Source organism: Nerophis lumbriciformis, linkage group LG07, assembly GCF_033978685.3.
Source record: "Nerophis lumbriciformis linkage group LG07, RoL_Nlum_v2.1, whole genome shotgun sequence".
NCBI lineage: Eukaryota > Metazoa > Chordata > Actinopteri > Syngnathiformes > Syngnathidae > Nerophis > Nerophis lumbriciformis.
Window position 1 is genome coordinate 39,063,502 of NC_084554.2, and position 26,196 is coordinate 39,089,697.

The 26,196-nt window shown below is 41.2% G+C and overlaps 1 protein-coding gene across 2 annotated transcripts in view; it reads right to left on the minus strand.

The window, feature by feature from the left end:
• The window catches only part of gpr158a (G protein-coupled receptor 158a), a 161,712-nt gene that overhangs the window by 118,066 nt on the left and 17,450 nt on the right, over nt 1-26,196 (minus strand). For both annotated transcript variants that reach the window (XM_061965143.2, XM_061965144.2), the window contains exon 2: nt 10,231-10,336. In XM_061965143.2, the coding sequence (XP_061821127.1) occupies nt 10,231-10,336 (106 nt within the window). The remainder of the gene's footprint in view (nt 1-10,230; nt 10,337-26,196) is intronic.

Consider the following 26,196-nt stretch of genomic DNA (forward strand, 5'->3'; position numbering starts at 1 on the left):
ATAATAATATGACTCCTTTAATGCGCCCTATAATCCGGTGCGCCTTATATATGAAAAAAAAAGATCAAAAATATACCATTCATCGGCGGTGCACCTTATAATCCGGTGTGCCCTATGGTCCGGAAAATAGGGTGCATCCATTTTAGTTTTTGTCTTCCAGGTATCTTATTGTGAAAAAAATCCCCACTAACTTTACTAGTGTTTCTAGGCGTATGTCCTTCAAAACAGCGCAGCGCTCCTGTCATTTACAGGATTTTCAAAAATTGTTTTTTTGCAGTATGTCCTTAAAAAACAGCAGTTACATTATGACATGTTGGTGTTTTTTTCAACTTCTGCTGTTTTTTTGTTTTATTTATTTTTACACTGAGTTGTGAAACCAATAAAAAACAGCTGTGCCACGTAAATCAGTGGTCCCCAACCACCGGCCCGGGGACCGGTACCGGTCCGTGACGCATTTGCTACCGGGCCGCAGGTAAACATTAAGTAATTTATAAACGACTGAATTTTCTCCGACTTAACTTTCGACTGTTCCACTATACACACAAATAAGCTTGTTTATACATGTACAGTAAAACTCCTGATAGGAAGTTGCCTTTTGTTATAACTTTGTGACATGATACAATGCACATTAAAAACCTTTAAAGGCCTTAGTGGCCACATGCGTGGACAGCACCTTTTAGCTCTTATTTCCAAAATTGTGTACACCAGTGGGTGGGGTGGGGGGGTATTTTTGTATTTATTTTTTTTAATTTTTTTTATTTTGTCATAAAAAAATACAATCATGTGTGCTTACGGACTGTATCCCTGCAGACTGTATTGATCTATATTGATATATAATGTAGGAACCAAAAATATTAATAACAGAAAGAAACAACCCTTTTGTGCGAATGAGTGTGAATGAGTATAAATGGGAGAGGGAGGTTTTTTGGGTTGGTGCACTAATTGTAAGTTTATCTTGTGTTTTTTATGTTGATTTAATTTTAAAAAAAATTATATATATATATATATATATATATATATATATATATATATATATATATATATATATTTCTTGTGCGGCCCAGTACCAATCGATCCACGGACCGGTACCGTTCCGCGGACCGGTGGTTGGGGACCACTGGTGTACACTACTGAATTGGGGTCTTATGCCGCTTATGTGGACACTTGTACTGCTATCTGGTGGGGCCAGAAGACTATCACATACAATGAAATTTTGAAAAAAAAAGTGTAAAAAAAAAAATGTGCATGTCACTACACATGAAGTACACGTTTGTGTACTTACGGACTAAGTACATCATATCAAAAGATGAATTTTAGTTTTTATTCTAATTAAGGTTCAATAAGCCCAAATAGCAAAGAGAAACAAAAAAAGCATGTAAACAAACAGCTTGGGCCTTAAGAGGTTAAGGAATATAGAACATATAAATGTGATCTCATTGCAAAGAAACAAGCTCAGGGCTCCCACTAATTCAGCGTTATAGTGAGTTGTATTTTTCATGCACTTATTTTTTATTTATTTATGAAAATAAATGAAAATAATGTCTACATTAAACCAGTCCGTGGTGCAAAGAAGGTTGGGGACCCCTGACGTAAATGACCCCTGCGCCGCACTGTGAACACCCCTGATAAAGAGGATCTTTGTTTGTTGACTTTATTCATGACTACGTTAGCCATTTGATGAAGTCAAACTGTGACAGCATGACTGACATTCTATTAAAAAAAGAGCAATCGTAAAGGGAGAAGATCAACACAATTGTTAAAAGAAGAAATGCAACAGATGAGTGGACAATAAAGGCAAAAGATAAAAAACATGAATAAAAATAGTTGACAGGGCACTAAAAATACTTTCAAAAAGAACAAAACCGCTGCTATAAAAAAGCTTTTAGTCTGCTTGTCTGACATTTGAGATGTGGTCTTCCATAGAAAAAGCTCTAATTCAAAATATTCCACTGTGTTGTGGATTCAAAAAAAGAATAGAAAATGCATCATTGTAGCAACATGCCATTTTGTCAGCGTGAGTGCCACCTCTCACGCTGTGCGTACTGTACATGTCGCTGTACACTTCTCCACATGTTAGAGCAGATGCGATGCTAATGAGCTCCCCCCCAACCCCCGTGCACGTCGAAAGCCGTCATGTTGCAAGATGCCTCTCGTCTTGCAACACGGCCGCGGTGGCTTTCATCATGCGGCTGTAAGCAAGCGCACTCCTGCCACGCCGGTGCACTCTTGGCACTCTGGCATCATTACCGTGCGAAGGCAGCTGAAATCTACACCGGTAACAATGTAGTTCTTCTCCTCATGCCTGCAGCCTGTCCACATACGTGCACACGCTGCGTCTCTGTCATTGACTGTCCACAGAGAGGTGGAAGTACTCAGACAAAGGGAGTGATTAATTATTCAAAAGGGGCTCACTGCAATCCATTACATCACATGCATTATGAAGCATCTGATCTACAGCTAGTCCTAAAATCTATGGCGACTAACGATGGATGGAGCGGCAGCTAAGGAAGCAATCGGAAGGAGAGGACGGGGGTTAATTGATTCGCTGACCGCAAAAGGTGGCGACCAACGCGGGAGACGTACCGCATACCATTGTGCTGTTGTTACACGCGCCGCGTTGTGCTGGTGGTATTTAAAATGGTATTAACAGGCATGTGAGCACTGAGGAAAACTGACTGGGAAAAAAAAGAAAGACATTTGCAGCACGAAGGGCTGCCATGCAAGGCCAGAAAGAAAATTTTGAAAATCAAAACAATATTTCCTGCAATTGGGTGCATTTCTACACTATATTTTACCTTTTAGATGTATTCTCATCTACCAACCTCTTTTGGCTGTCTTTTTGACACTTACGTGTCCCATGTAATGTACCATAGAATGTTTAGTTTTTTTTAGTACCGTATTTTCCAGACTATAGAGTGCACCGGGATATAAGCCACATCCTCTACATTTTAGAAGAAAAACATTTTTATATACAAACCCCGTTTCCATATGAGTTGGGAAATTGTGTTAGATGTAAATATAAACGGAATACATCCATCCATCCATCCATCTTCTTCCGCTCATCCGAGGTCGGGTCGCGGGGGCAGCAGCCTAAGCAGGGAAGCCCAGACTTCCCTCTCCCCAGCCACTTCGTCCAGCTCCTCCCGGGGGATCCCGAGGCGTTCCCAGGCCAGCCGGGAGACATAGTCTTCCCAACGTGTCCTGGGTCTTCCCCGTGGCCTCCTACCGGTCGGACGTGCCCTAAACAACTCCCTAGGGAGGCGCTCGGGTGGCATCCTGACTAGATGCCCGAACCACCTCATCTGGCTCCTCTCGATGTGGAGGAGCAGCGGCTTTACTTTGAGCTCTCCCCGGATGACAGAGCTTCTCACCCTATCTCTAAGGGAGAGCCCCGCCACCCGGCGGAGGAAACTCATTTCGGCCGCTTGTACCCGTGATCTTGCCCTTTCGGTCATAACCCAAAGCTCATGACCATAGGTGAGGATGGGAACGTAGATCGACCGGTAAATTGAGAGCTTTGCCTTCCGGCTCAGCTCCTTCTTCACCACAAAGGATCGATACAGCGTCCGCATTACTGAAGATGCCGCACCGAAACGGAATACAATGATTTGCAAATCATTTTCAACCCGTATTCAGTTGAATGCACTACAAAGACAAGATATTTGATGTTCAAACTCATAAACTTTATTTATTTTTTTCAAATAATAATTAACTTAGAATTTTATGGCTGCAACACGTGCCATAGTAGTTGGGAAAGGGCATGTTCACCACTGTGTTACATGGCCTTTCCTTTTAACAAAACTCAGTAAACGTTTGGGAACTGAGGAGACACATTTTTTAAGCTTCTCAAGTGGAATTCTTTCCCATTCTTGCTTGATGTACAGCTTAAGTTGTTCAACAGTCCGGGGGTCTCTGTTGTGGTATTTTAGGCTTCATAATGCGTCACACATTTTCAATGGGAGACAGGTCTGGACTACAGGCAGGCCAGTCTAGTACCCGCACTCTTTTACTATGAAGCCACGTTGATGTAACACGTGGCTTGGCATTGTCTTGCTGAAATAAGCAGGGGCATCCATGGTAACGTTGCTTGGATGGCAACATATGTTGCTCCAAAACCTGTATGTACCTTTCAGCGTTAATGGCGCCTTCACAGATGTGTAAGTTACCCATGTCTTGGGCACTAATACACCCCCATACCATCACAGATGCTGGCTTTTCAACTTTGCGCCTATAACAATCCGGATGGTTCTTTTCCTCTTTGGTCCGGAGGACACGACGTCCACAGTTTCCAAAAACAATTTGAAATGTGGACTCGTCAGACCACAGAACACTTTTCCACTTTGTATCAGTCCATCTTAGATGAGCTCAGGCCCAGCGAAGCCGACGGCATTTCTGGGTGTTGTTGATAAACGGTTTTCGCCTTGCATAGGAGAGTTTTAACTTGCACTTACAGATGTAGCGACCAACTGTAGTTACTGACAGTGGGTTTCTGAAGTATTCCTGAGCCCATGTGGTGATATCCTTTACACACTGATGTCGCTTGTTGATGCAGTACAGCCTGAGGGATCGAAGGTCACGGGCTTAGCTGCTTACGTGCAGTGATTTCTCCAGATTCTCTGAACCCTTTGATGATATTACGGACCGTAGATGGTGAAATCCCTAAATTCCTTGCAATAGCTGGTTGAGAAAGGTTTTTCTTAAACTGTTCAACAATTTGCTCATGCATTTGTTGACAAAGTGGTGACCCTCGCCCCATCCTTGTTTTTGAATGACTGAGCATTTCATGGAATCTACTTTTATACCCAATCATGGCACCCACCTGTTCCCAATTTGCCTGCACACCTGTGGGATGTTCCAAATAAGTGTTTGATGAGCATTCCTCAACTTTATCAGTATTTATTGCCACCTTTCCCAACTTCTTTGTCACGTGTTGCTGGCATCAAATTCTAAAGTTAATGATTATTTGCAACAAAAAAAAAATGTTTATCAGTTTGAACATCAAATATGTTGTCTTTGTAGCATATTCAACTGAATATGGGTTGAAAATGATTTGCAAATCATTGTATTCTGTTTATATTTACATCTAACACAATTTCCCAACTCATATGGAAACGGGGTTTGTACATTAGCCACACCGGATTATAAGCTGCAAATATATACGTTGCGACGGGATTTATTTACATGGTAAGATTATGTAAATGTTTATTCACATACCTTAATTGTTTCCAAACGGTGTCTGTAACATGGCAGTAAAACGGCTGATCAAATAAAAACAGAAGTCATCGTCATGGACTCAGTGGCCTTGTGTTTTGAGTGTCCACCCTGAGATCGGTAGGTTGTGAGTTCAAATCCCCGGCCGAGTCATACCAAAGACTAAAACGTTACCATTACCTCCCTGCTTTGCACTCAGCATCAAGGGTTGGAATTGGGGGTTAAATCACCAAAATGATTCCCGAGCGCGGCCACCGCTGCTGCTCATTGCTCACTTCACCTCCCAGGAGGTGTAACAAGAAGATGGGTCAAATGCAGAGAGTAATTTCACCACACCTAGTGTGTGTGGCAATCATTGGTACTTTAACTTTGAACTATATTTTACCTTTAGATGTATTCTCATTCACCAACCTCTTTTGGCTGTGTTTTTGACACTTGGGGCGGCATAGCTCGGTTGGTAGAGCGGCCGTGCCAGCAACTTGAGGGTTGCAGGTTCGATTCCGGCTTCCACCATCCTAGTCACTGCCGTTGTGTCCTTGGGCAAGACACTTTACCCACCTGCTCCCAGTGCCACCCACACAGGTTTAAATGTAACTTAGATATTGGGTTTCACTATGTAAAGCGCTTTGAGTCACTAGAGAAAAGTGCTATATAAATATAATTCACTTCACTTCACTTCACTTACATATTCCATGTAATGTACCATTTAGTTTTTTTTAGTACCGTATTTTCCAGACTATAGAGTGCACTGGGATATAAGCCGCATCTTCTACATTTTAGAAGAAAAACATATTTTTCCATACATTTAGCCACACTAAGCTGCAAATATATACGTTGCGACGTGATTTGTTTACACAGTAAGATTAAGTAAATATTTATTCACATACCTTAATTGTTTCCAAACGGTGTCTGTAACACGGCAGTAAAACGGCAGATGAAACAAAATAGAAGTCATCGTTATGGAGCCACTAGCTGCGGAAGCTAGCTCTCCAATCAGCTAAACAGACTCAATAACGGTGACGTTTTGGTGAATTAACTGAGGAATTTGTGAAACTGAAACAATACAAAAACAATGCCGTTGTAAGTTAATACAACTAACACAGACATTCGTAAACGTGTTAACATATTAGCTAATGCTAACAATGCTAGCGTCATTACGATAGCACGTACAAATATGCATGAAAACACCTCTACGGACATCACACATGGGACGGTTTAGTACAGGGGTCCCCAAGCTACGGCTCGCGGCCCGAATACGGCCCACCAGCGTCCAAAATCCGGCCCGTGGGAAGTCTCAAGTTTTTTTTATTTTTTATTTGTCCTTTCTAATCTATTTTATACCGCTTGTTACTCTCGGGGTCTCCTAGCCGCTCAGGCAAATCATATTGTCTAAAAATGCATTTTCCCATCGATAACGTGACATCGTCACGCTTGCGCCGCAGTGTCGGGTGAGCCTGCACACGCGGCGCTCTCTTTTAGTCAATTAGTGCGTGAGGAATATATGTGTATACACACACACACACACACACACACAGCCGGCCAATTTTTTTTAACCCAATGCGGCCCCCAGGTCAAAAAGTCTGGGGATCCCTGGTTTAGTAGGTATAAACAGTTTAAGTCATATTGTAAACTTACAAACGTTGCTCGGAGTGATGAATGCATGTTCAGCAGACTGCAACGCAAAATGATTAACCCCGTACATTCCTCTCAAGCGAGAGCCACCCAGGAATGGGAGCCACAATAATCCCCTCCCTAGTGTAATACTGTATCATCTCTTTCTCTTTCTGATTTGTCACGTCGGTAGTGCATTCTTCAGTCACGCCTTAAAGGCCTACTGAAACCCACTACTACCGACCACGCAGTCTGATAGTTTATACATCAATGATGAAATCTTAACATTGCAACACATGCCAATACGGCCAGGTTAGCTTACTAAAGTGCAATTTTAAATTTCGCGTGAAATATCCTGCTGAAAACCTCGCGGTATGATGACGTCAGCGCGTGACGTCACGGATTGTAGAGGACATTTTGGGACAGCATGGTGGCCAGCTATTAAGTCGTCTGTTTTCATCGCAAAATTTCACAGTATTCTGGACATCTGTGTTGGTGAATATTTTGCAATTTGTTCAATGAACAATGGAGACAGCAAAGAAGAAAGCTGTAGGTGGGAAGCGGTGTATTGCGGCAGGTGTTGTGCTGGATAACGCACCCCCGCCGTAGAATGCACCCTTTGACTGGTGTGCCGGATAACACAGCCGGTGTTTCATTGTTTACATTCCCGGAAGATGACAGTCAAGCTTTACCATTGGCCTGTGGAGAACTGGGACAACAGAGACTCTTACCAGAAGGAATTTGAGTTGGATACGCAGACGCGGTACTGTGAGTACGCATGCAGCACCGGCTTCCAAACATTTGATCGCTTGCCCGTACGCGCATGCCACGTACGTAACTTTGGGGACTTTGGGGAAATATATGTGCTGTATGAACTTTGGGGAGGTGAACGGTACTTTGGGCTGTGGGATTGAGTGTGTTGTGCAGGTGTTTGAGTTGTATTGGCGGGTTATATGGACGGGAGGGGGGAGGTGTTTGTTATACGGGATTAATTTGTGGCATATTAAATATAAGCCTGGTTGTGTTGTGGCTAATAGAGTATATATATGTCTTGTGTTTATTTACTGTTTTAGTCATTCCCAGCTGAATATCAGGTCCCACCTGCCTCTCACAGAATCTTCCTTATCTGAATCGCTCCCACTGCCCTCTAGTCCTTCACTCTCACTTTCCTCATCCACGAATCTTTCATCCTCGCTCAAATTAATGGGGAAATTGTCGCTTTCTCGGTCTGAATCGCTCTCGCTGCTGGTGGCCATGATTGTAAACAATGTGCAGATGTGAGGAGCTCCACAACCTGTGACGTCACGCTACTCGTCTGCTACTTCCGGTACAGGCAAGGCTTTTTTATCAGCGACCAAAAGTTGCAAACTTTATCGTCGATGTTCTCTACTAAATCCTTTCAGCAAAAATATGGCAATATCGCGAAATGATCAAGTATGACACATAGAATGGACCTGCTATCCCCGTTTGAATAAGAAAATCGCATTTCAGTAGGCCTTTAAGTGAGGGATGAGGAAAAAACTAACCCAGGCCCCACTGTACACTGTAACAACAAAGAGTGGGACTACGGTGCGAACAATACACTCCCGTTTTAACTGCAGTATTATGCTAGGTTAGATCCCACGTCTGTAAGTGACTGACAGACAGTTGGCAGACCTGCAGAGAAGCCTGAGGAAGGAGAAAAAAAACGGAAACCCTGAACTTCGAAAACAACCGTTTGAGTGCCTGCAAACGATTGGGGAGATAGATGTGTAGCGAAGCCTTTTTTGTTTTTTTATTTAAACAAGGCTAGTTAGTCCATGAAGTAGATCAACACAGGCTCATCCAGCTAGTGGCAGATTGCAATTCAATGAGGGGTTTTACCTATCTATTCAATTAAAAAGGAATTGCACTTTTTTATTTTTTTTGCCTACCGTTCACAGTCCTTATGAAAGGCATGACGACGGATCTATTTTTTTTCTTCCATTTATTATTTATTAATTTTAATATTTTTTTATTTACAGTACAGGCCAAAAGTTTGGACACACCTTCTCCTCATTCAATGCGTTTTCTTTATTTTCCTGACTATTTACATTGTAGATTGTCACTGAAGGCATCACAACTATGAATGAACACATGTGGAGTTATGTACTTAATAAAAAAAGGTTTCTTCAAAATAGCCACCCTTTGCTCTGATTACTGCTTGGCACACTCTTGGCATTCTCTTCATGAGCTTCAAGCACACTTGTGAAGTGAAAAGTCAAAGTTAAAGTTAAAGTACCAATGATTGTCACGTACACACTAGGTGTGGTGAAATGTGTCCTCTGCATTTGACCCATCCCCTTGTTCACCTCTGGGAGGTGAGGGGAGCAGTGAGCAGCAGCGGTGGCCGCGCTCGGGAATCATTTTGGTGATTTAACCCCCAATTCCAACCCTTGATGCTGAGTGCCAAGCAGGGAGGTAATGAGTCCCCTTTTTATAGTCTTTGGTATGACTTGGCCGGGGTCTGAACTCACGACCTACTGATCTCAGGGCGGACACTCTAACCACTAGGCCACTGAGCAGAAACCATTTCAGGTGACTACCCCTTGAAGCTCATCGAGAGAATGCCAAGAGTGTGCGAAAAAGTAATCAGAGCAAAGGTTTGCTATTTCGAAGAAACTAGAATATCAAACATGTTTTCAGTTATTTCATCTTTTTTTGTTAAGTACATAACTCCACATGTGTTCATCCATAGTTTTGATGCCTTCAGTGACAATCTACAATGTAAATAGTCATGAAAATAAAGAAAACGCATTGAAATGAGAAGGTGTGTCCAACCTTTTGGCCTGTACTGTATATTTCTCTTACTTTTTCTTTTGTTTGGAGGGCAGGGATGAGTAGATAGGTGGGTAGGGGGAGGGTGGTTCTACTATAAAAAAATGGAAATAAATGTGAACATGCTAACTTGTATTCATCTATGCACTGTTTATGCTAAAAAAACCAAACATATTTAAAATAATAATAATAATGACGACATTAAAAGCAAAGGTAAGGGAAATGAGGCCTTATTTTAAAATGTGTAGTGAAGCCTGCTTCTTTCTTTTTTCTGGCGTAGGCAATTTTCCTCATTTTTGGTGCTGACAAAGACATTTTGACATAAACCTCATTAAAACGTCGCTTTTGCATAATGGCTTTTTTTTGCCCTCCGCCTAAAAGGTGCTGGACACATTCAGACAAATCTAAGAGAGAGCCTATAGCGTTTAGTTAAGTGGGTATTTGGGCTGTAGTGGCATCACGGTGGAAGAATGATCTGAACACTACTCAGGTTTTACCGCTTTTGTGTCATCTCGTCGTGACGGAGTGTGTGTTCACTAAGGTTACGCTTTAGAGAGAGAATCGATGTTCTGTCTGTTCCACACACACACGCACACGCACACACACACTCACCTCCATAGTGGTCAGGTTGCAGCCATGGGTTCCAGCAAACCAGCCATCAGTGGAGCACTGGTCGATATCAACATCCTGGAGATTAATGTCCACTCGCACCACGCCCCTACAAGACAGGAGGAGGCAAGCGTCAACATGGCCGACCTTTACAACGTCTACGGTCAGTTGCACAAAAAGGCGCACGCCTGATGTATATTCATAATGGCGGGAAGTGTCGATACATCCCATCCTTCCAAGAAGTAGCTCTAATCGTGTCATAACAGCGTAGTTGTTCACGTTGCCGCTGTGTTGCGTTCCTCCGGGTGTACAGCAGCCAGTTAACTACGCTCTTCTCCCAGCGGACGCCAGGCGAGCGCCGCGCTCTCCTCGGCCTGCACGTCTGTTATTAATAACTGCAGCTTCCGCCTCGGGCCACGCTGACCTCGCTCTATTCCGCCGCACCGCTGCTCGCTTTTTTTTTTTTATTCCTTCTCGGAGAAATTACCTCCGTTTCACTTAGACGTTACGCAACAACAGGAAGAGACGCCACAAGCGCCTCAGCAACAGAATCTAAATTTGTGTTTATCCTCATTCTTCCTCGTCAGCTTCCTGTCAGGTTCAAACACTGTTGACATTTATTAATCAGACAAGAAGCAAAGAATCATGCAGAGACAGAGTTCCATTTAGCTCATGAGGAGACACGTGTTTTGGGCTGTGTTCTAGTTACAGATCCAAACTACGTTCTAAAAGTCCAGCCCGCGTGCTTCCTCTCTTTATTTGGAAGGTCCCTGTTACATCACTGAAGCTGTCGCGGAGGGAAGGGGGTAATCTCGACAACTCCAGTTAGACACAATATATGATTATACAAAAATGCAAATGTGTTGACGCTGGTGCTATCGCCCCGTCTCTGCTTTGTCTGCGTCCCGGTACCCGATGTTCGGCCTTGGCAGTCAGCAGGCCGAGTATGGACACAACATTGATAGAGACGGCTGACAATCTTTTGGATTGCCAGCTTTGCACAGATACAAAAATACCACTTCAGCACAATTGACAATAATTTATAGCAACGGCCCTTAAGCATAAAGTTGTGTGGGAATATATACATAATTATTCTAAGATTTTCGACCTATCCGTATTTTAAACATGCGTTTTACATACAATACAGAGCAGGGATGTTTCCCTTTGAGCAATGATGGTGTTCAAGTTTTGCCTTCAACTTAATGACTATAATTAAAGTTAAAAGTTAAAGTACCAATGATTGTCACACACACACTAGGTGTGGTGAAATTTGTCCTCTGCATTTCACCCATCCCCTTGTTCCACCCCCTGGGAGGTGAGGGGAGCAGTGAGCAGCAGTGGTGGCCGCGCCCGGGAATCATTTTGGTGATTTAACCCCCAATTCCAACCCTTGATGTTGAGTGCTAAGCAGGGAGGTAATGGGTCCCATTTTAATATTCTTTAGTAGGGATGTCCGATAATATCGGACTGCCGATATTATCGGCCGATAAATGCTTTAAAATGTAATATTTGAAATTATCGGTATCGGTTTCAAAAAGTAAAATGTATGACTTTTTAAAACGCCGCTGTGTACACGGACGTAGGGAGAAGTACAGAGCGCCAATAAATCCATACTTGGTCAACAGCCATACAGGTCACACTGAGGGTGGCTGAAGAGAACAACTTTAACACTGTTACAAATATGCGCCACACTGTGAACCCACACCAAACAAGAATGACAAACAAATTTCGGGAGAACATCCGCACCGTAACACAACATAAACACAACAGAACAAATACCCAGAACCCCTTGCAACACTAACTCTTCCGGGACGCTACAATATACCTCGCCCGCTATCCCCCCCCCTCCCCACCAACCCCGCCCACCTCAACCTCCTCATGCTCTCTCAGGGAGAGCATGTCCCAAATTCCAAGCTGCTGTTTTGAGGCATGTTAAAAAAAATAATGCACTTTGTGACTTCAATAATAAATATGGCGGTGCCATGTTGGCACTTTTTTCCATAACTTGAGTTGATTTATTTTGGAAAATCTTGTTACATTGTTTAATGCATCCAGCGGGGCATCACAACAAAATTAGGTATAATGATGTGTTAATTCCACGACTGTATATATCGGTTGATATCGGAATCGGTAATTAAGAGTTGGACAATATCGGAATATCGGATATCGGCAAAAAAAACATTATCGGACATCTCTAGTCTTTAGTATGACTCGGCCAGGGTTTGAACTCACGACCTACCGATCTCAGGGCGGACACTCTAACCACTAGGCCACTGAGTAGGTATTACACTGTTGTTATGTCTTTTTAATTGTTTGCTCAGCACCCTAAATGTGCCAATCATCCCTTTTTGTATACCGCCTATCCTCACTGGGGTCACGAGTAAACTGCAGCCAATCCCAGATGATTTGGGGCGAGAGACCCGCTGCACCTTCGATTACAGGGTACATATGAAAACACAACAGTGCCAAAATCATTATGGAGTAGAATTCATTAAGCGTTGGATTGTTCACCCACTGATAGGGAACGTGAGCTGGGTTTAGACCAGGGGTCGGCAACCCAAAATGTTGAAAGAGCCATATTGGACCAATAGTAGAAACAAAAAAAACCTGTCTGGAGCCAGAAACAATTTAAAGCCTTATATAAGTGTTATAATGAAAGTAACACATGATGTGTCTGTATTAGCTCTAGTGATGATTGATTGATTGATATTAGCTCTATTAGCCTACTATCAAAGGCTGACGCAAATCTTCGTTGACAGAAATGTTGTATTTGAATTTTTATTTTACACATTTTTGCAACATTGGAAATCATTAGTAAAATGAAGGCTTCTCACAGGATGAGATAACTTCTGGAAATGACTGTCTTAGAATGGCCAAAGGTGTAGATGTGTGTGTCCAATTTAAAGAAAACGGCAGGCTGTCTCCTTCTAATGGATTTATTACAATCTTTGCGAGCTGGGTAACGTTTGCTGTGGTCTGGAACAACATAACACACAAACAACTATCAGAAATGCAGCCAATATTACATACATAAAATACAGTATATCATGAGACATGCAAATACAAATTAAATACACAGAGGACATAAGTAAAGGAAATTAAATTAGCTCAAATATCGCTACAAATGAGGCATAAGGATACAAAGATGTACATACAGCTAGCTTATTTAGCATGTTAGCACCGACTAGCTTGCTGTCATGCATTGACCAAATAAGCCTGATTAGCACTCCAACAAGTCAATAACATCAACAAAGCTCATGTTGGTGCATTCACACACACAGCATAAAACGTTTGGTGGACAAAATGAGACAAAGAAGAAGTGGCATAAAATGTAAACAAACTACGGTGAGTTCAAGGATTGCTGAAATTAGTAGGACAAAACGGCACTCGCCAAATACTCTCATCAGTGAAGTATGTATAACATAAACAATGGGATTTCGAACAATTAAGAAGGTTTGTGTCATGTTTGTCCTTCGACAGAAAACATAGTAACACAAAAAAAAAATATTTTTCTCATCTTTTTCCATTTTCACACATCTTTGAAAAAGCTCTAGGGAACCACTAGGGCGGGGCTAATGAGCCACATGCGGCTCTAGAGCCGCGGGTTGCTGACCCCCGGTTTAGACCGTTGTGAGACAGGTTAGTTTTACCCTACTGATGATGTGTTGTTGCGTTAGTAATTAAAGGAGAACTGCACTTTTTGGGGGATTTTTCCTATCGTTCACAAGCATTATGATAGACACGACGACGGATATATTTTTTAATGCATTCTAAATAGTAAATAAATGCGATCAAAAGTCTGCTTACAGTGGAGCCTATGGGAGTCGCTCTGTTCTACCTATAAAGCCCTTAAAACAACTTCCAAACACAGCCATTAAGGTTTTATATACATGATGTAAGTAAATATGTAAAGTAGTAACAGGCACATTTATAATAACATTTAATAATTACGTATTTTGATCATTTTAAGCAAACATGGCGTTTTAACGCTATCTTTTAACAGCATCACTGATTATTACTCACTGCAGACCTCATTAGGGCCAACAAACATAATAAAACATCACTTACTGTACAATGTCTGCAGTCATTAGGATGCTGACTGTTAGGATGTTCATAAATTCCCATTTAGATGAAGAGTGACTAACGTTTTTATGATGATTGTATTTTGCAATTTTTATTTCAATTATTTTGATTTATTATGATTTTCTGTAAAAAACCTTGAATTGCCTGTACTAATTGTGATTTATAAATACCATTGCCTTGCCTTGCCTAATCCTCACAAAGAAAAGGTGGGTGGACCCAACCAACTTTTCGTGTCGTTCTCACCATTTCCGGGTTTAGATTGGCTGTCAAAGTGTACCCACTTGCAGGAATACGTCCTCATCCTTCTATCCAGGTGAGAAGCATGATTTATGATCTACAATAAACTTCCAGAGAGCAAGGAAGCGAGGAAACACCTCGCCAGTCGATCATGTCGAAATTGTACACAGGCTTTTGATCACGTTGTCGCCATAAATAGTTTATCTGCGTTGGCGCTTCTAATAACAAAATCACTAATACTTTTTGAATATTCAAGTATGTATTTTAATGTAAATGGAGTACTGTTGGCGCTTTTTGGATGGTTATTTATTGGATTTTATGGGCTAAATAGAGGACCTCGCATTGGTTTCCAATGTAAGCGTACTTTTATTTAATATTTAGAATGCATTAAAAAAAATCCATCTGTCATGTGATCATAATGATTGTGAACGATAGGCAAAATTCTAAAAAAAAGTGCAGTTTCCCTTTAAACTCATTTGATGGTCACGTGGTGTCTTTTTGCTCACATGCAGACTCTGTTTTCGCTCGCCATGTGTCACTCAAACGCCTACTGTCTCCCGGTATGAGCCAATTCGAGGGTAAATTAGATTTTTACGCGCAAGGATTTTGGCACTGTCTTGACGTCTCCCAAAGTACCCAGAGAAAACTCACACATTTCTTTCCGGAAATGTGTAACTCTGACTAAAGAAATACAATAAAGCAAAAACAAATGTCCACTGTAAAGCATGCTGTACGTAACATCAATGCATGTCTATGTTAAGATCGGTTTTAGTCTGTTTTCAAAATTTAAAAAAATGTTTAAAAAGGTCCACAAATATTTGATTTTACAGTATGTGGTAACAAGTTTGTACAATCCCGAGGTAGACAATCTGACTATTATAGCTTGTGTTGAATACAATTAAATACAATCCATACTAGTGGGCAAAACAAAAGGTAAAACTCCAGCATCTGCTCCTTTGCTTTTTGGTAAAAAATTAAAAAAAAAAAACTCTCTCTGGCTCTCAACGAAGGCAAATAAGTCTCCTCCCTCTCCCTTACCTCTCCTGTTTTTTCTTCTTTGGCTTGTCTTGTCTTAAATCTCTTGGAGCCACTTTCTGCACTGCTCTCCAAAATCTAAACAATGGAATTTATCAACTAGCCACTCAAAGAAATTGACAAGATCTTCTCGACGAGAACTTCGGGTTTAGGGGAACTTGTATGTCCTGACAGGTTTGTTGCCGAATACACGATGGACTCTTGGGAGAAGTGCAGGGTTGTGTGCCGATTCTTTCAGTCGAGGACATTAAAAACATCCACCTGTTCAGAATCATGATAACAGGACATCTGCTGATGGGAGTAAGCGTTGCACTGGTGGATCGACAAATTCGGAAGATGCTGGCAGCCGTTCAAGGTACCCAAAAACTGCCACAAATGACTATGAGCATTCAGACTGTAGTGATTTTGAACTAAATCGCAAACTGGATAACATCTTGGAGAAGATGTCTGCTATGCAAGGCAAAGTTATGATTAATTTAAGGACCAGAAATAGACAACTAGAATGAAAAATATGTTTTCTCTTTCTCAAAAACAAACATTCTAATCTGGATTTTGTCGTTCGCTTTGCAAAGTCATTGCTACAAGACACCCCCGTAGGACAGCGCAGCAAAGAAGCTGCAAATTCCTCCCCTGTCTTTCATGGACATACCGGTTTGTTGACCAGCATCTAAAGACAAGCAACTCTCAGGCTTACTTACACACATGCGATTCTACGAAAAAAACATACCACACACACACATACACACACACACACACACACACACACACACACGTTTTCCTGCTTCCTGAAAACGTGACTCTTTGAAGAGTTTAGTTCAGGGGTCGGCAACCCAAAATGTTGAAAGAGCCATAATGGACCAAAAATACAAAAAACAAATCTGTTTGGAGCCACAAAAAATTAAAAGCCGTATATAAGTCTTATAATGAAGGCAACACATGACAGAAGTGTATATATTAGCTATAATAGCCTACTATCAAAATGACTGTGTGTCGCAGGCTGAAGCAAATCTTCGTTGACAGAAATGTTGAAATGTCTACACATTTTCACAACATTAGAAAGCATTAGTAAATCAGGGGCTACTTAGAAAGTGAGATAACTCCTGGAAATGACTGGCTTTTAATGGCCAAATGTATAGATGTGTGTGTCCAAGTTAAAGGAAATGGCAGGCTGTCTTCTTTTAATAGATTTATTACAATCTTTGGCAAGCTAGATAACGTTTGCTGTGGTCTGGAACAACATGGCACACAAACAACTATCAGAAATGCAGTCAATATTACATAGAGATAATATGTCATGAGACATGCAAAACTAAATTATATACAAAGAGGATAAAAGTAAAGGAAATTAAATGAGCTCAAATGTACCTACAAATGAGGCATAATGATGCAATATGTACATATAGCTAGCCTAAATATGCCTGATTAAAGTTAAAGTAAAGTTAAAGTACCATGGAACAAGGGGATGGGTCAAATGCAGAGGACAAATTTCACCACACCTAGTGTGTGTGTGGACTCCAACAAGTCAACAACATCAACAAAGTTCACCTTTGTGCATTCACGCACAGCATGAAACTTTCGGTGGACAAAATGAGACAAGGAGTGGAAGATTTTACATGTAAACAAACTGTCGCGTCACAGTCCACACTATGGTGAGTTCAAGAACCGCCGAAATTAGTAGGACAAAGCGATGTTCACCAAATACTCCTATTAAACATATTAAACAGTGGGCTTTCTAACAACTGGGAAGTTTCATGTTTGTCCTCAAACAAAAACCACACTAAAACAAAAAAAACATTTTAAAAAATGCTCCAGGGAGCCACTAGGGCGGCGCTAAAGAGCCGCGGGTTGCTGACCCCCGGTTTAGTTGAATAGCCCTGGTCAAGCCTCCCTCAAATATCCTTTCGAGAACCAGCGTACACTGCAGTAGACATTTCCTTTTTATCTTTCATCATAGTTACACATTTCGGGACAAAAAAAAAAGCTGTGTTATGCAAAACACAAATGTCCACTAGAGAGGACACTGGCTCTCAGGAAGACATACAGTACCAACGGACAGAGGAGAGTTTAAAAATGGGAATAAGTAAGCAGCCCAGGGACACATCAGTGTGGCCATCAAGGCTCACAGGAATATCACATGGAGCACAAGCTAGGAGTTGCCCCAGGAAAGAGAAGCACTCCCTCCTTTCATCCGCCTTTCTTTGAGGCTCTAAAGGCCAGGTCCGCTAAGGGAGAGGAGCAACCCGCTACCGGGGTGGGGGCACGGGTCGGCCTTTCTGACAGATCAGTCAGCCTTTGCTAATGTTTGTACTGCCATTATGAAGGCGACTCGAATTCTATCGGGATAATTGCTTTCAGCCACTGACGAGATCCAAACCAGTCAGTTTTTTTTTATCTTAAATTGGGTAATCCCTGGTCTAGAACCTTGCACACAGCAATGCAAAGATTGCAGGACCAAAAAAAATGCTGCAAGATGTTGTTGTTTTTTTTATAATGGTGCATTACAGTCGTGTTCAAAAGTTTACATACACTTGTAAAGAACATAATGTCATGGCTGTCTTGAGTTTCCAATAATTTCTACAACTCTTATTTTTTGTGATAGAGTGATTGGAGCACATACTTGCTGGTCACAAAAAACATTCATGAAGTTTGGTTCTTTTATGAAGTTATTATGAGTCTACTGAAAATGTGACCAAATCTGCTGGGTCAAAAGTATACATACAGCAATGTTAATATTTGCTTACATGTCCCTTGGCAAGTTTCACTGCAATAAGGCGCTTTTGGTAGCCATCCACAAGCTTCTGGTTGAAATTTTGACCACTCCTCTTGACAAAATTGGTGCAGTTCAGCTAAATGTGTTGGTTTTCTGACATGGACTTGTTTCTTCAGCATTGTCCACACGTTTAAGTCAGGACTTTGGGAAGCCCATTCTAAAACCTTAATTCTAGCCTGATTTAGCCATTCCTTTACCACTTATGACGTGTGTTTGGGGTCACCCAACTGCGCCCAAGAACCAACCTCCGGGCTGATGATTTTAGGTTGTCCTGAAGAATTTGGAGGTAAACCTCCTTTTTTATTGTCCCATTTACTCTCTGTAATGCACCAGTTCCATTGGCAGCAAATCAGGCCCAGAGCATAATACTACCACCACCATGCTTGACGGTAGGTGTGGTGTTCCTGGAATTAAAGTCCTCACTTTTTCTCCTCCAAACACATTGCTGGGTATTGTGGCCAAACAGCTCATATTCTTTTTCATCTGACCACAGAAATTTCCTCCAGAAGGTCTTATCTTTGTCCATGTGATGTCAAAATTGAGCTGTTTGGCCACAACCAAATATTAACATTGCTGTATGTATACTTTTGACCCAGCAGATTTGGTCACATTTTCAGTAGACCCATAATAAATTCATAAAAGAAACAAACTTCATGAATGTTTTTTGTGACCAACAAGTATGTGCTCCAATCACTCTATCACAAAAAAATAAGAGTTGTAGAAATTATTGGAAACTCAAGACAGCCATGACATTATGTTCTTTACAAGTGTATGTAAACTTTTGACCACGACTGTATATCATGGAGCCATCCATGCAAGAAACTTGCAGATTCCCTGAGGAAAATGTCTCTTTCAGTGACAGAGATGCATTAAGCTGGCAAGGGGAGGAGAAAGTAACGGTAGTCCCGCTGCCGGGCAAGACGCTGCCATTACTAGGCGACCTGGGTCATTTTATTGAGCTGTGTCGCCGGTCATCAAAAAAGACTAAAACAAATAAATAAAAACATTGCGCCCCGTGCCGAAGCAGCTGTCATGGAAAGCGAATAAAGACTCCTCTCCGCTGCCACATTATGTCATACTTCTTGACACTCATTAAAAAGTGCGAGCGTCAGGGATGGGAGACGCTTGGTGAAGCACTGACAAAAGCAGGCTGACGGTTAAGAGAAATCAAGTTAGCCGACGGATAGCTTGAGTTGCGAGCAGTGACACATCCACTGAGGCAGATATACAACACTGATAAATCTTATCAGTAGACGATCCAAGTCTATTTTTTCACTTAATGTGCAATTTAAAACAGTTGAGCATAGATTCCAGCAGCCTCACATTAGTGTGGTTTGGGAACTCAGGTCTGGCTATTACTTACTTGCTCCACAAATTATAACATAGGCCAAGGTTATTCAATTGGCGGACCGGGTACCAAATCCGGCACCATACCGGCCCCCAGGTTCCGTTCTAAACTTGGGAGACTAGAATGCTCCTATTTCAGAGAGCAGGGGTGCCCACACTTTTTTAACAGACAAGCTACTTATCAAATGACCTATATATACAGTCCCTGCCAAAAGCTATTTACCGTATTTCCTTGAATTGCCGCCGGGTATATATTATCCGCATGCCTCATTTTACCCATACTTGCCAACCCTCCAGGATTTTCCGGGAGACTCCCAAAATTCAGCACCTCTCCCGAAAACCTCCCGGGACAAATTTTCTCCTGAAAATCTCCCGAAATTCAGGCAGAGCTAGAGGCCACGCCCCCTCCAGCTCCATGCGGACCTGAGTTCGCTTTCCCACACTATAAACAACGTGCCTGCCCAATCACGTTATAACTGTAGAATGATCGAGGGCGAGTTCTTGGTTTCTTATGTGGGTTTATTGTTAGGCAGTTTCATTAACGTCCTCCCAGCGCGGTAACAACACACAACAACAGCACTCACGTTTTCGTCTACCGTAAAGCAGGTCGTCTGCCGTAAACAGCAATGTTGTGACACTCTTAAACAGGACAATACTGCCATCTAGTGCATTTGATGAAAGCACTTTTGTGCGTGCCACACAGCAATGCATCATCAGAGAGGGTGTTCAGCATGGTTAGAAAAATAGTGACAGAGAATAGAACAAGGATGGACAATTCAACCCTTAACTCAACAATGAGTAGATGAGTGTTATGTGTGTGTATATGTGTAAATAAATGAACACTGAAATTCAAGTATTTCTTTTATTTATATATATATATATATATACATATATAATAAAATAAATATGTATTTATAGCTAGAATTCACTGAAAGTCCAGTATTTATTTTATATATATATATATATATATATATATATATATATATATATATATATATATATATATATATATATATATATATATATATATATACATATATATATGAAATACTTGACTTGGTGAATTCTAGCTGTAAATATACTCCTCCCCTCTTAACCACGCCCCCGCCCCCGCCCCCACCCCCCACCTCCCGAAATCGGAGGTCTCAAGGTTGGCAAGTATGGTTTTACCGCCGGGTCAAACTCGTTTTGCAAAATAATTAGCGCATGTCTCGTTTTACCGCCGGGTCAAACTCGTTTCGCAGAATAATTAGCATATGCCTCGTTCTACCGCCGGGTCAAACTTGTCACGTCACGAGTGACACTTCACCTTTCAAGGCATCATTTTCCAAAATGGAGGAGGCTAATTTCAATAATTTAAAATCGCATAAAGGGAAGAAGATAAAGAGCTATTCAGCAGGATTTAAGGTCCAAGCTATTGAATATGCTAAAAAGAACAGTAAAAATGTTTTATTAATATAACTGCGTGTGTCAAATATGAGTCATTAAATGACTCCCGCCTCATGGTGGTAGAGGGCGCTATAGTGATCCCAGGGATCATTCTTGCGACTACTCGGCTGCAGAAGAAGTGACAACAACAGTTTTCTAAACTGGACTTTCAATCGAAGTAGGAGGTAATAATTAAAGGAAGATATCCATCGAAACAGAGAGACTTTTAAAACTGAAGAAAGATAAGGAAGACTTCTATAAACAAGTTATCGATGCTTTTGTTCAGAAGGTGCGGCGCATGGACTTCATTTATAAGTAAAGGTAAGACCATAATAAGGTTTTTTGGGGACGGCGTGGCGAAATTGGTAGAGTGGCCGTGCCAGCAATCGGAGGGTTGCTGGTTACTGGGGTTCAATCCCCACCTTCTACCATCCTAGTCACGTCTGTTGTGTCCTTGGGCAAGACACTTCACCCCTTGCTCCTGATGGCTGCTGGTTAGCGCCTTGCATGGCAGCTCCCGCCATCAGTGTGTGAATGGGTGAATGTGGAAATACTGTCAAAGCGCTTTGAGTACCTTGAAGGTAGAAAAGCGCTATACAAGTATAACCCATTTAACCCTTTTTTTTTTATTAAATGTGCTTTTCATGATAGTATCCTTACATCACACCATTGGCGTTGTTAGGCCTATTTTAGGGGGGCTCAAGCCCCCCTAAAATGTTCTTAAGCCCCCCTAAATAATTTGGTTAAAAAAATAAAATAATTATTATTATTTTATTTAATTTTTTTACAAATACATGCCGACATCCATCCATCCATCCATCTTCTTCCGCTTATCCGAGGTTGGGTCGCGGGGGCAGCAGCCTAAGCAGGGAAGCCCAGACTTCCCTCTCCCCAGCCACTTCGTCCAGCTCCTCCCGGGGGATCCCGAGGCGTACATGCCGACATATTCATTATAAAGTGGCCGGAATATGAGTTTAAATATATAATCATATAACCTGTCATTATTCACTCAGTTTCCCCTCACTTCATAGCGCCTTTAGTACGTCTGTATCCAATCCATTCCACTTGTTTATATAGAAAATGCCCACATCACTCAAAATCCAGCCCACATTTTCTCTGCAACCTTGCTTGCGGTCCTTGGACTTGTTCATATAGAAAATGCCCACATCACTCAAAATCCAGTCCGCATTTTCTCTGCGACCTTGCTTGCGGTCCTTGGACTTGTTCATATAGAAAATGCCCACATCACTCAAAATCCAGTCCGCGTTTTCTCTGCAACCTTGCTTGCGGTCCTTGGACTTGTTAATATAGAAAATGCCCACATCACTCAAAATCCAGCCCGCATTTTCTCTGCGACCTTGCTTGCGGTCTTGCAGGTGTACGAAGCACATTAGCACACAGCACTGCAGACCAAGAACCTTGTGTCTGCAATTGTAAATAATTTAGTTTTTAAGTTTTGTGTTTCTTGTAGAATCTATATAAAGTAATATACATTAGCCTATTGTTAAAATAATGAAAAAACATCATTAAATATATTTGTTTTATTGTATTGTTACATTAATAGCTGTTGTATTATTATAGGATGCTTGTTAAACATTTCATAGGATTTTCAGAGGGTGGAAAAACCAAGACATGTATTATAAAATGGAAAATTAATAAATACATAAAAAGAAAAACAATGGTTAAAAGCCATAGTCCCGGGGAGCATTTAATTTCGTCCCGTGCATTTTTTTACCGTACCCGGGACGACGGGACTACGTTAATCTCAAGCCCTGGAAGTTACATTTTATTGTTTACATTATTTGTTTCAGCATTGCACTTTGAAGATGGACCCTCAACTCTTTGACAGCTTTGGTTCTTTTTCAGATCAGCAGACGGACTCTAAGTCTTTCTTATTTACTGTATATATAAAAGTTTCTCATTTCTATTCAGACTTCCATATATATTCAATTTCCTTAACGGCTTGCCATAATATATATATATATATATATATATATATATATATATATATATATATATATATATATATATATATATATATATATATATATATATATAAATATATTATATACAAGCCAAATTATCCCGATCCAGATATTACTTTAATTCAAGTAATTAAGTAATATTTCCAGGGCTTGAATTTACAACCATTTTAGTCACATATGTGCCCAAAATGTAATCTGTGCAACTTCAAAATATTTGGGAACAAACAATTATTGTATTGTGAGCGAAAGTCGTGGCATTAGCCTCTATGTTGTGAAGTAATAACATAAAGGCTAATGCCATGACTTTCATTGTGTTTCAGTGCATCTTGAAGGATCATGCAAGTAATTGTTTCTTGTTGAGGCTGTAAACAAAATGTCACTGTGCAAACCCATGTTTGTTGTTGTACTGAACACAGATTGAAAATAAACCCACTGAAATAATAATAATAACAATGAATGATTTCTAAGTCTTTGTTAGCCGTTTGGGAAGTTTTGTGCTCGTGCGCTACGTTCGCTCGCATCCTGTGCAGCTCCTGGGGGCTAAGCCCCCCCTGTCCTTAAAAGCTAGTGACGCCCCTGCATCACACTCAAATTTATAAGCGCAGGCCTAAATTTACAGCATCCCTTTGGTAAGCGCCGGAGCGAGAAGAGGTTTTAAATTTATAAGCGCAGGCCTAAATTTACCGCATGCCTTTGGTAAGCGCCGGAGTGAGAAGAGGTTTTAAATGAATTACCGCCCCGGCGCTAATTCAAGGAAATACGGTACACTTGTAAAGAACATATTGTTATGGCTGTCTTGAGTTTCCAATAATTTCTACAACTCTTATTTTTTTGTGATAGAGTGATCGGAGCACATACTTGTTGGTCACAAAAAACATTCATGAAAATTGAGCTGTTTGGCCACAATACCCAGCAATATGTTTGGAGAACAAAAAGTCACAATCCTACCGTCAAGCATGGTAGTGGTAGTATTATGCTCTGGGCCTGTTTTGCTGCCAATGGAACTGGTGCTTTACAGAGAGTAAATGGGACAATGAAAAAGGAGGATTACATCAGCCCGGAGGTTGGGTCTTGGGCGCAGTTGGGTGTTCCAACAGGACAATGACCTCAAACATGTCACACCGCGGTGAGGGATGTCTTGTCTTGGTTTTTTCTGTCTTGTGATTTGCATGTTTTATTTTGAAAAGCAACTCCTCTTGTTTCAGATCACGGGCCCTTCCTCTTGTGTCACCAGTCTGACGTCATCCCTGACCCTTGATTGTTTCCACCTGTTTCCCATTACCCTCATGTTCCATATAAGCCCATACCTCCCCTTGTTCTGTGCCAGATTGTCTCGAACTTTCGTGCCTGTCTAGCATTCATGTTCATGTTTATGTCCATGCCTTGTCCCAAGTCTACTTCCTTGGATCCAGAATTCCCACACTGTAATTTTGAGTTTAACTTTTTCTCCTCCTCAGAGTGACTTTTGTTATCTAGCCTTTGTTCAAACCGAAGTGGTGAGTTATGATTTTTTCCTAATGATCTTCCTTCCTCAAAGTTTTTGAGTGATTTTTCGTTTACCTTTATTAGACTAAGATTAGAGTAGACATTTTTATAGTCATTGTTTTCTTCCTCCTGTTGGAGCATTTTATGTTAAGTTTTCATAGCAGATACGGCGCTAATTATAGTTCGTCTTTATTTTGGTATTTTCCTCCTTTTAGGAGTGATTTTCGGTTGTTCCCCTTTTGGAATCTTTTTTCATTGACCGTTTTTTGTTACTTATATTATTTGTATAACTCTGGCTCTGGAGGTTAAAGAGTGGTCGAAATAAAAGCTTTACTAAGAATCCCATCTCTGCATCTGAGTCCATTCCTTAGTCCAAGTCTGACAAAACACACGTCAAAAGTGGTAAAGGAATGGCTAAATCAGAATCAGAAATCAGATCAGGATAAATTAAGGTCTCAGAATGGCCTTCCCAAAGTCTTGACTTAAACGTGTGGACAATGCTGAAGAAACAAGTCCATGTCAGAAAACCAACACATTTAGCTGAACTGCACCAATTTTGTCAAGAGGAGTGGTCAAAAATTCAACCAGAAGCTTGTGGATGGCGACCAAAAGCGCCTTATTGCAGTGAAACTTGCCAAGGGACATGTAAGCAAATATTAACATTGCTGTATGTATACTTTTGACCCAGCAGATTTGGTCACATTACCGGTAGACCCATAATAAATTAATAAAAGAACCAAACTTCATGAATGTTTTTTGTGACCAACAAGTATGTGCTCCAATCACTCTATTACAAAAAAATAAGAATTGTAGAAATTATTGGAAACTCAAGACAGACATGACATTATGTTCTTTACAAGTGTATGAAAACTTTTGACCACGACTGTAATCAACTTCAATTCACTTGGTTCGCTTGTCGCAGTCAAATTTCACGGCTACAATGCGTCATCAACATGCATTAATCACGATATGACGATAGTATTGAAAACTCTATCACCAAATTTATACCAATTATTGTGTTACCCTAAGCAGGGTAGTGGTCTCATTATTGAGACTCTCTCCTCCGTGCTTTGAAACAGTGTGCAAGACAACCACAGGGATTAAAAGTAAGGAGTTGTTCCATTACACTCACAAACCATAACACCATTAATGTAGTAAAAACGGCTTTTTGAAGAATCTCCTGGCAAATCCCTGTTTATCCCACACCATTGTGGCGCCAGTAATAATATTACAGGTTTATAATCCTTTAACGGGCAACTGAGCGACATCAGCATAATACGATCAGAGAGGCGGAGATGACCGCTGGTCGTAAGCGCTCGCTCCCTTCATTAGCGGCGAAGATCTCTCTCAGTGCAGGTTTGGTTCTGACATTTACTGGCTGAAGGCTCAGTGGTATTGACGGGGGCCGTGGAGTCCCAGTTTCATCAGCAGCGATGCCGGGAGCACCTCGGGGGGGTCTTTCACCCACCATCAACCCTCACATTCATCTGGGCTTACTATAAAACATGATAATGTTCGACCAAGGGACTTTCTATCCTATTTGTTCTTGGATGGCATCCATGTGAACAGATGCTGATGCCCCCTCCTGGAGCACGGGGC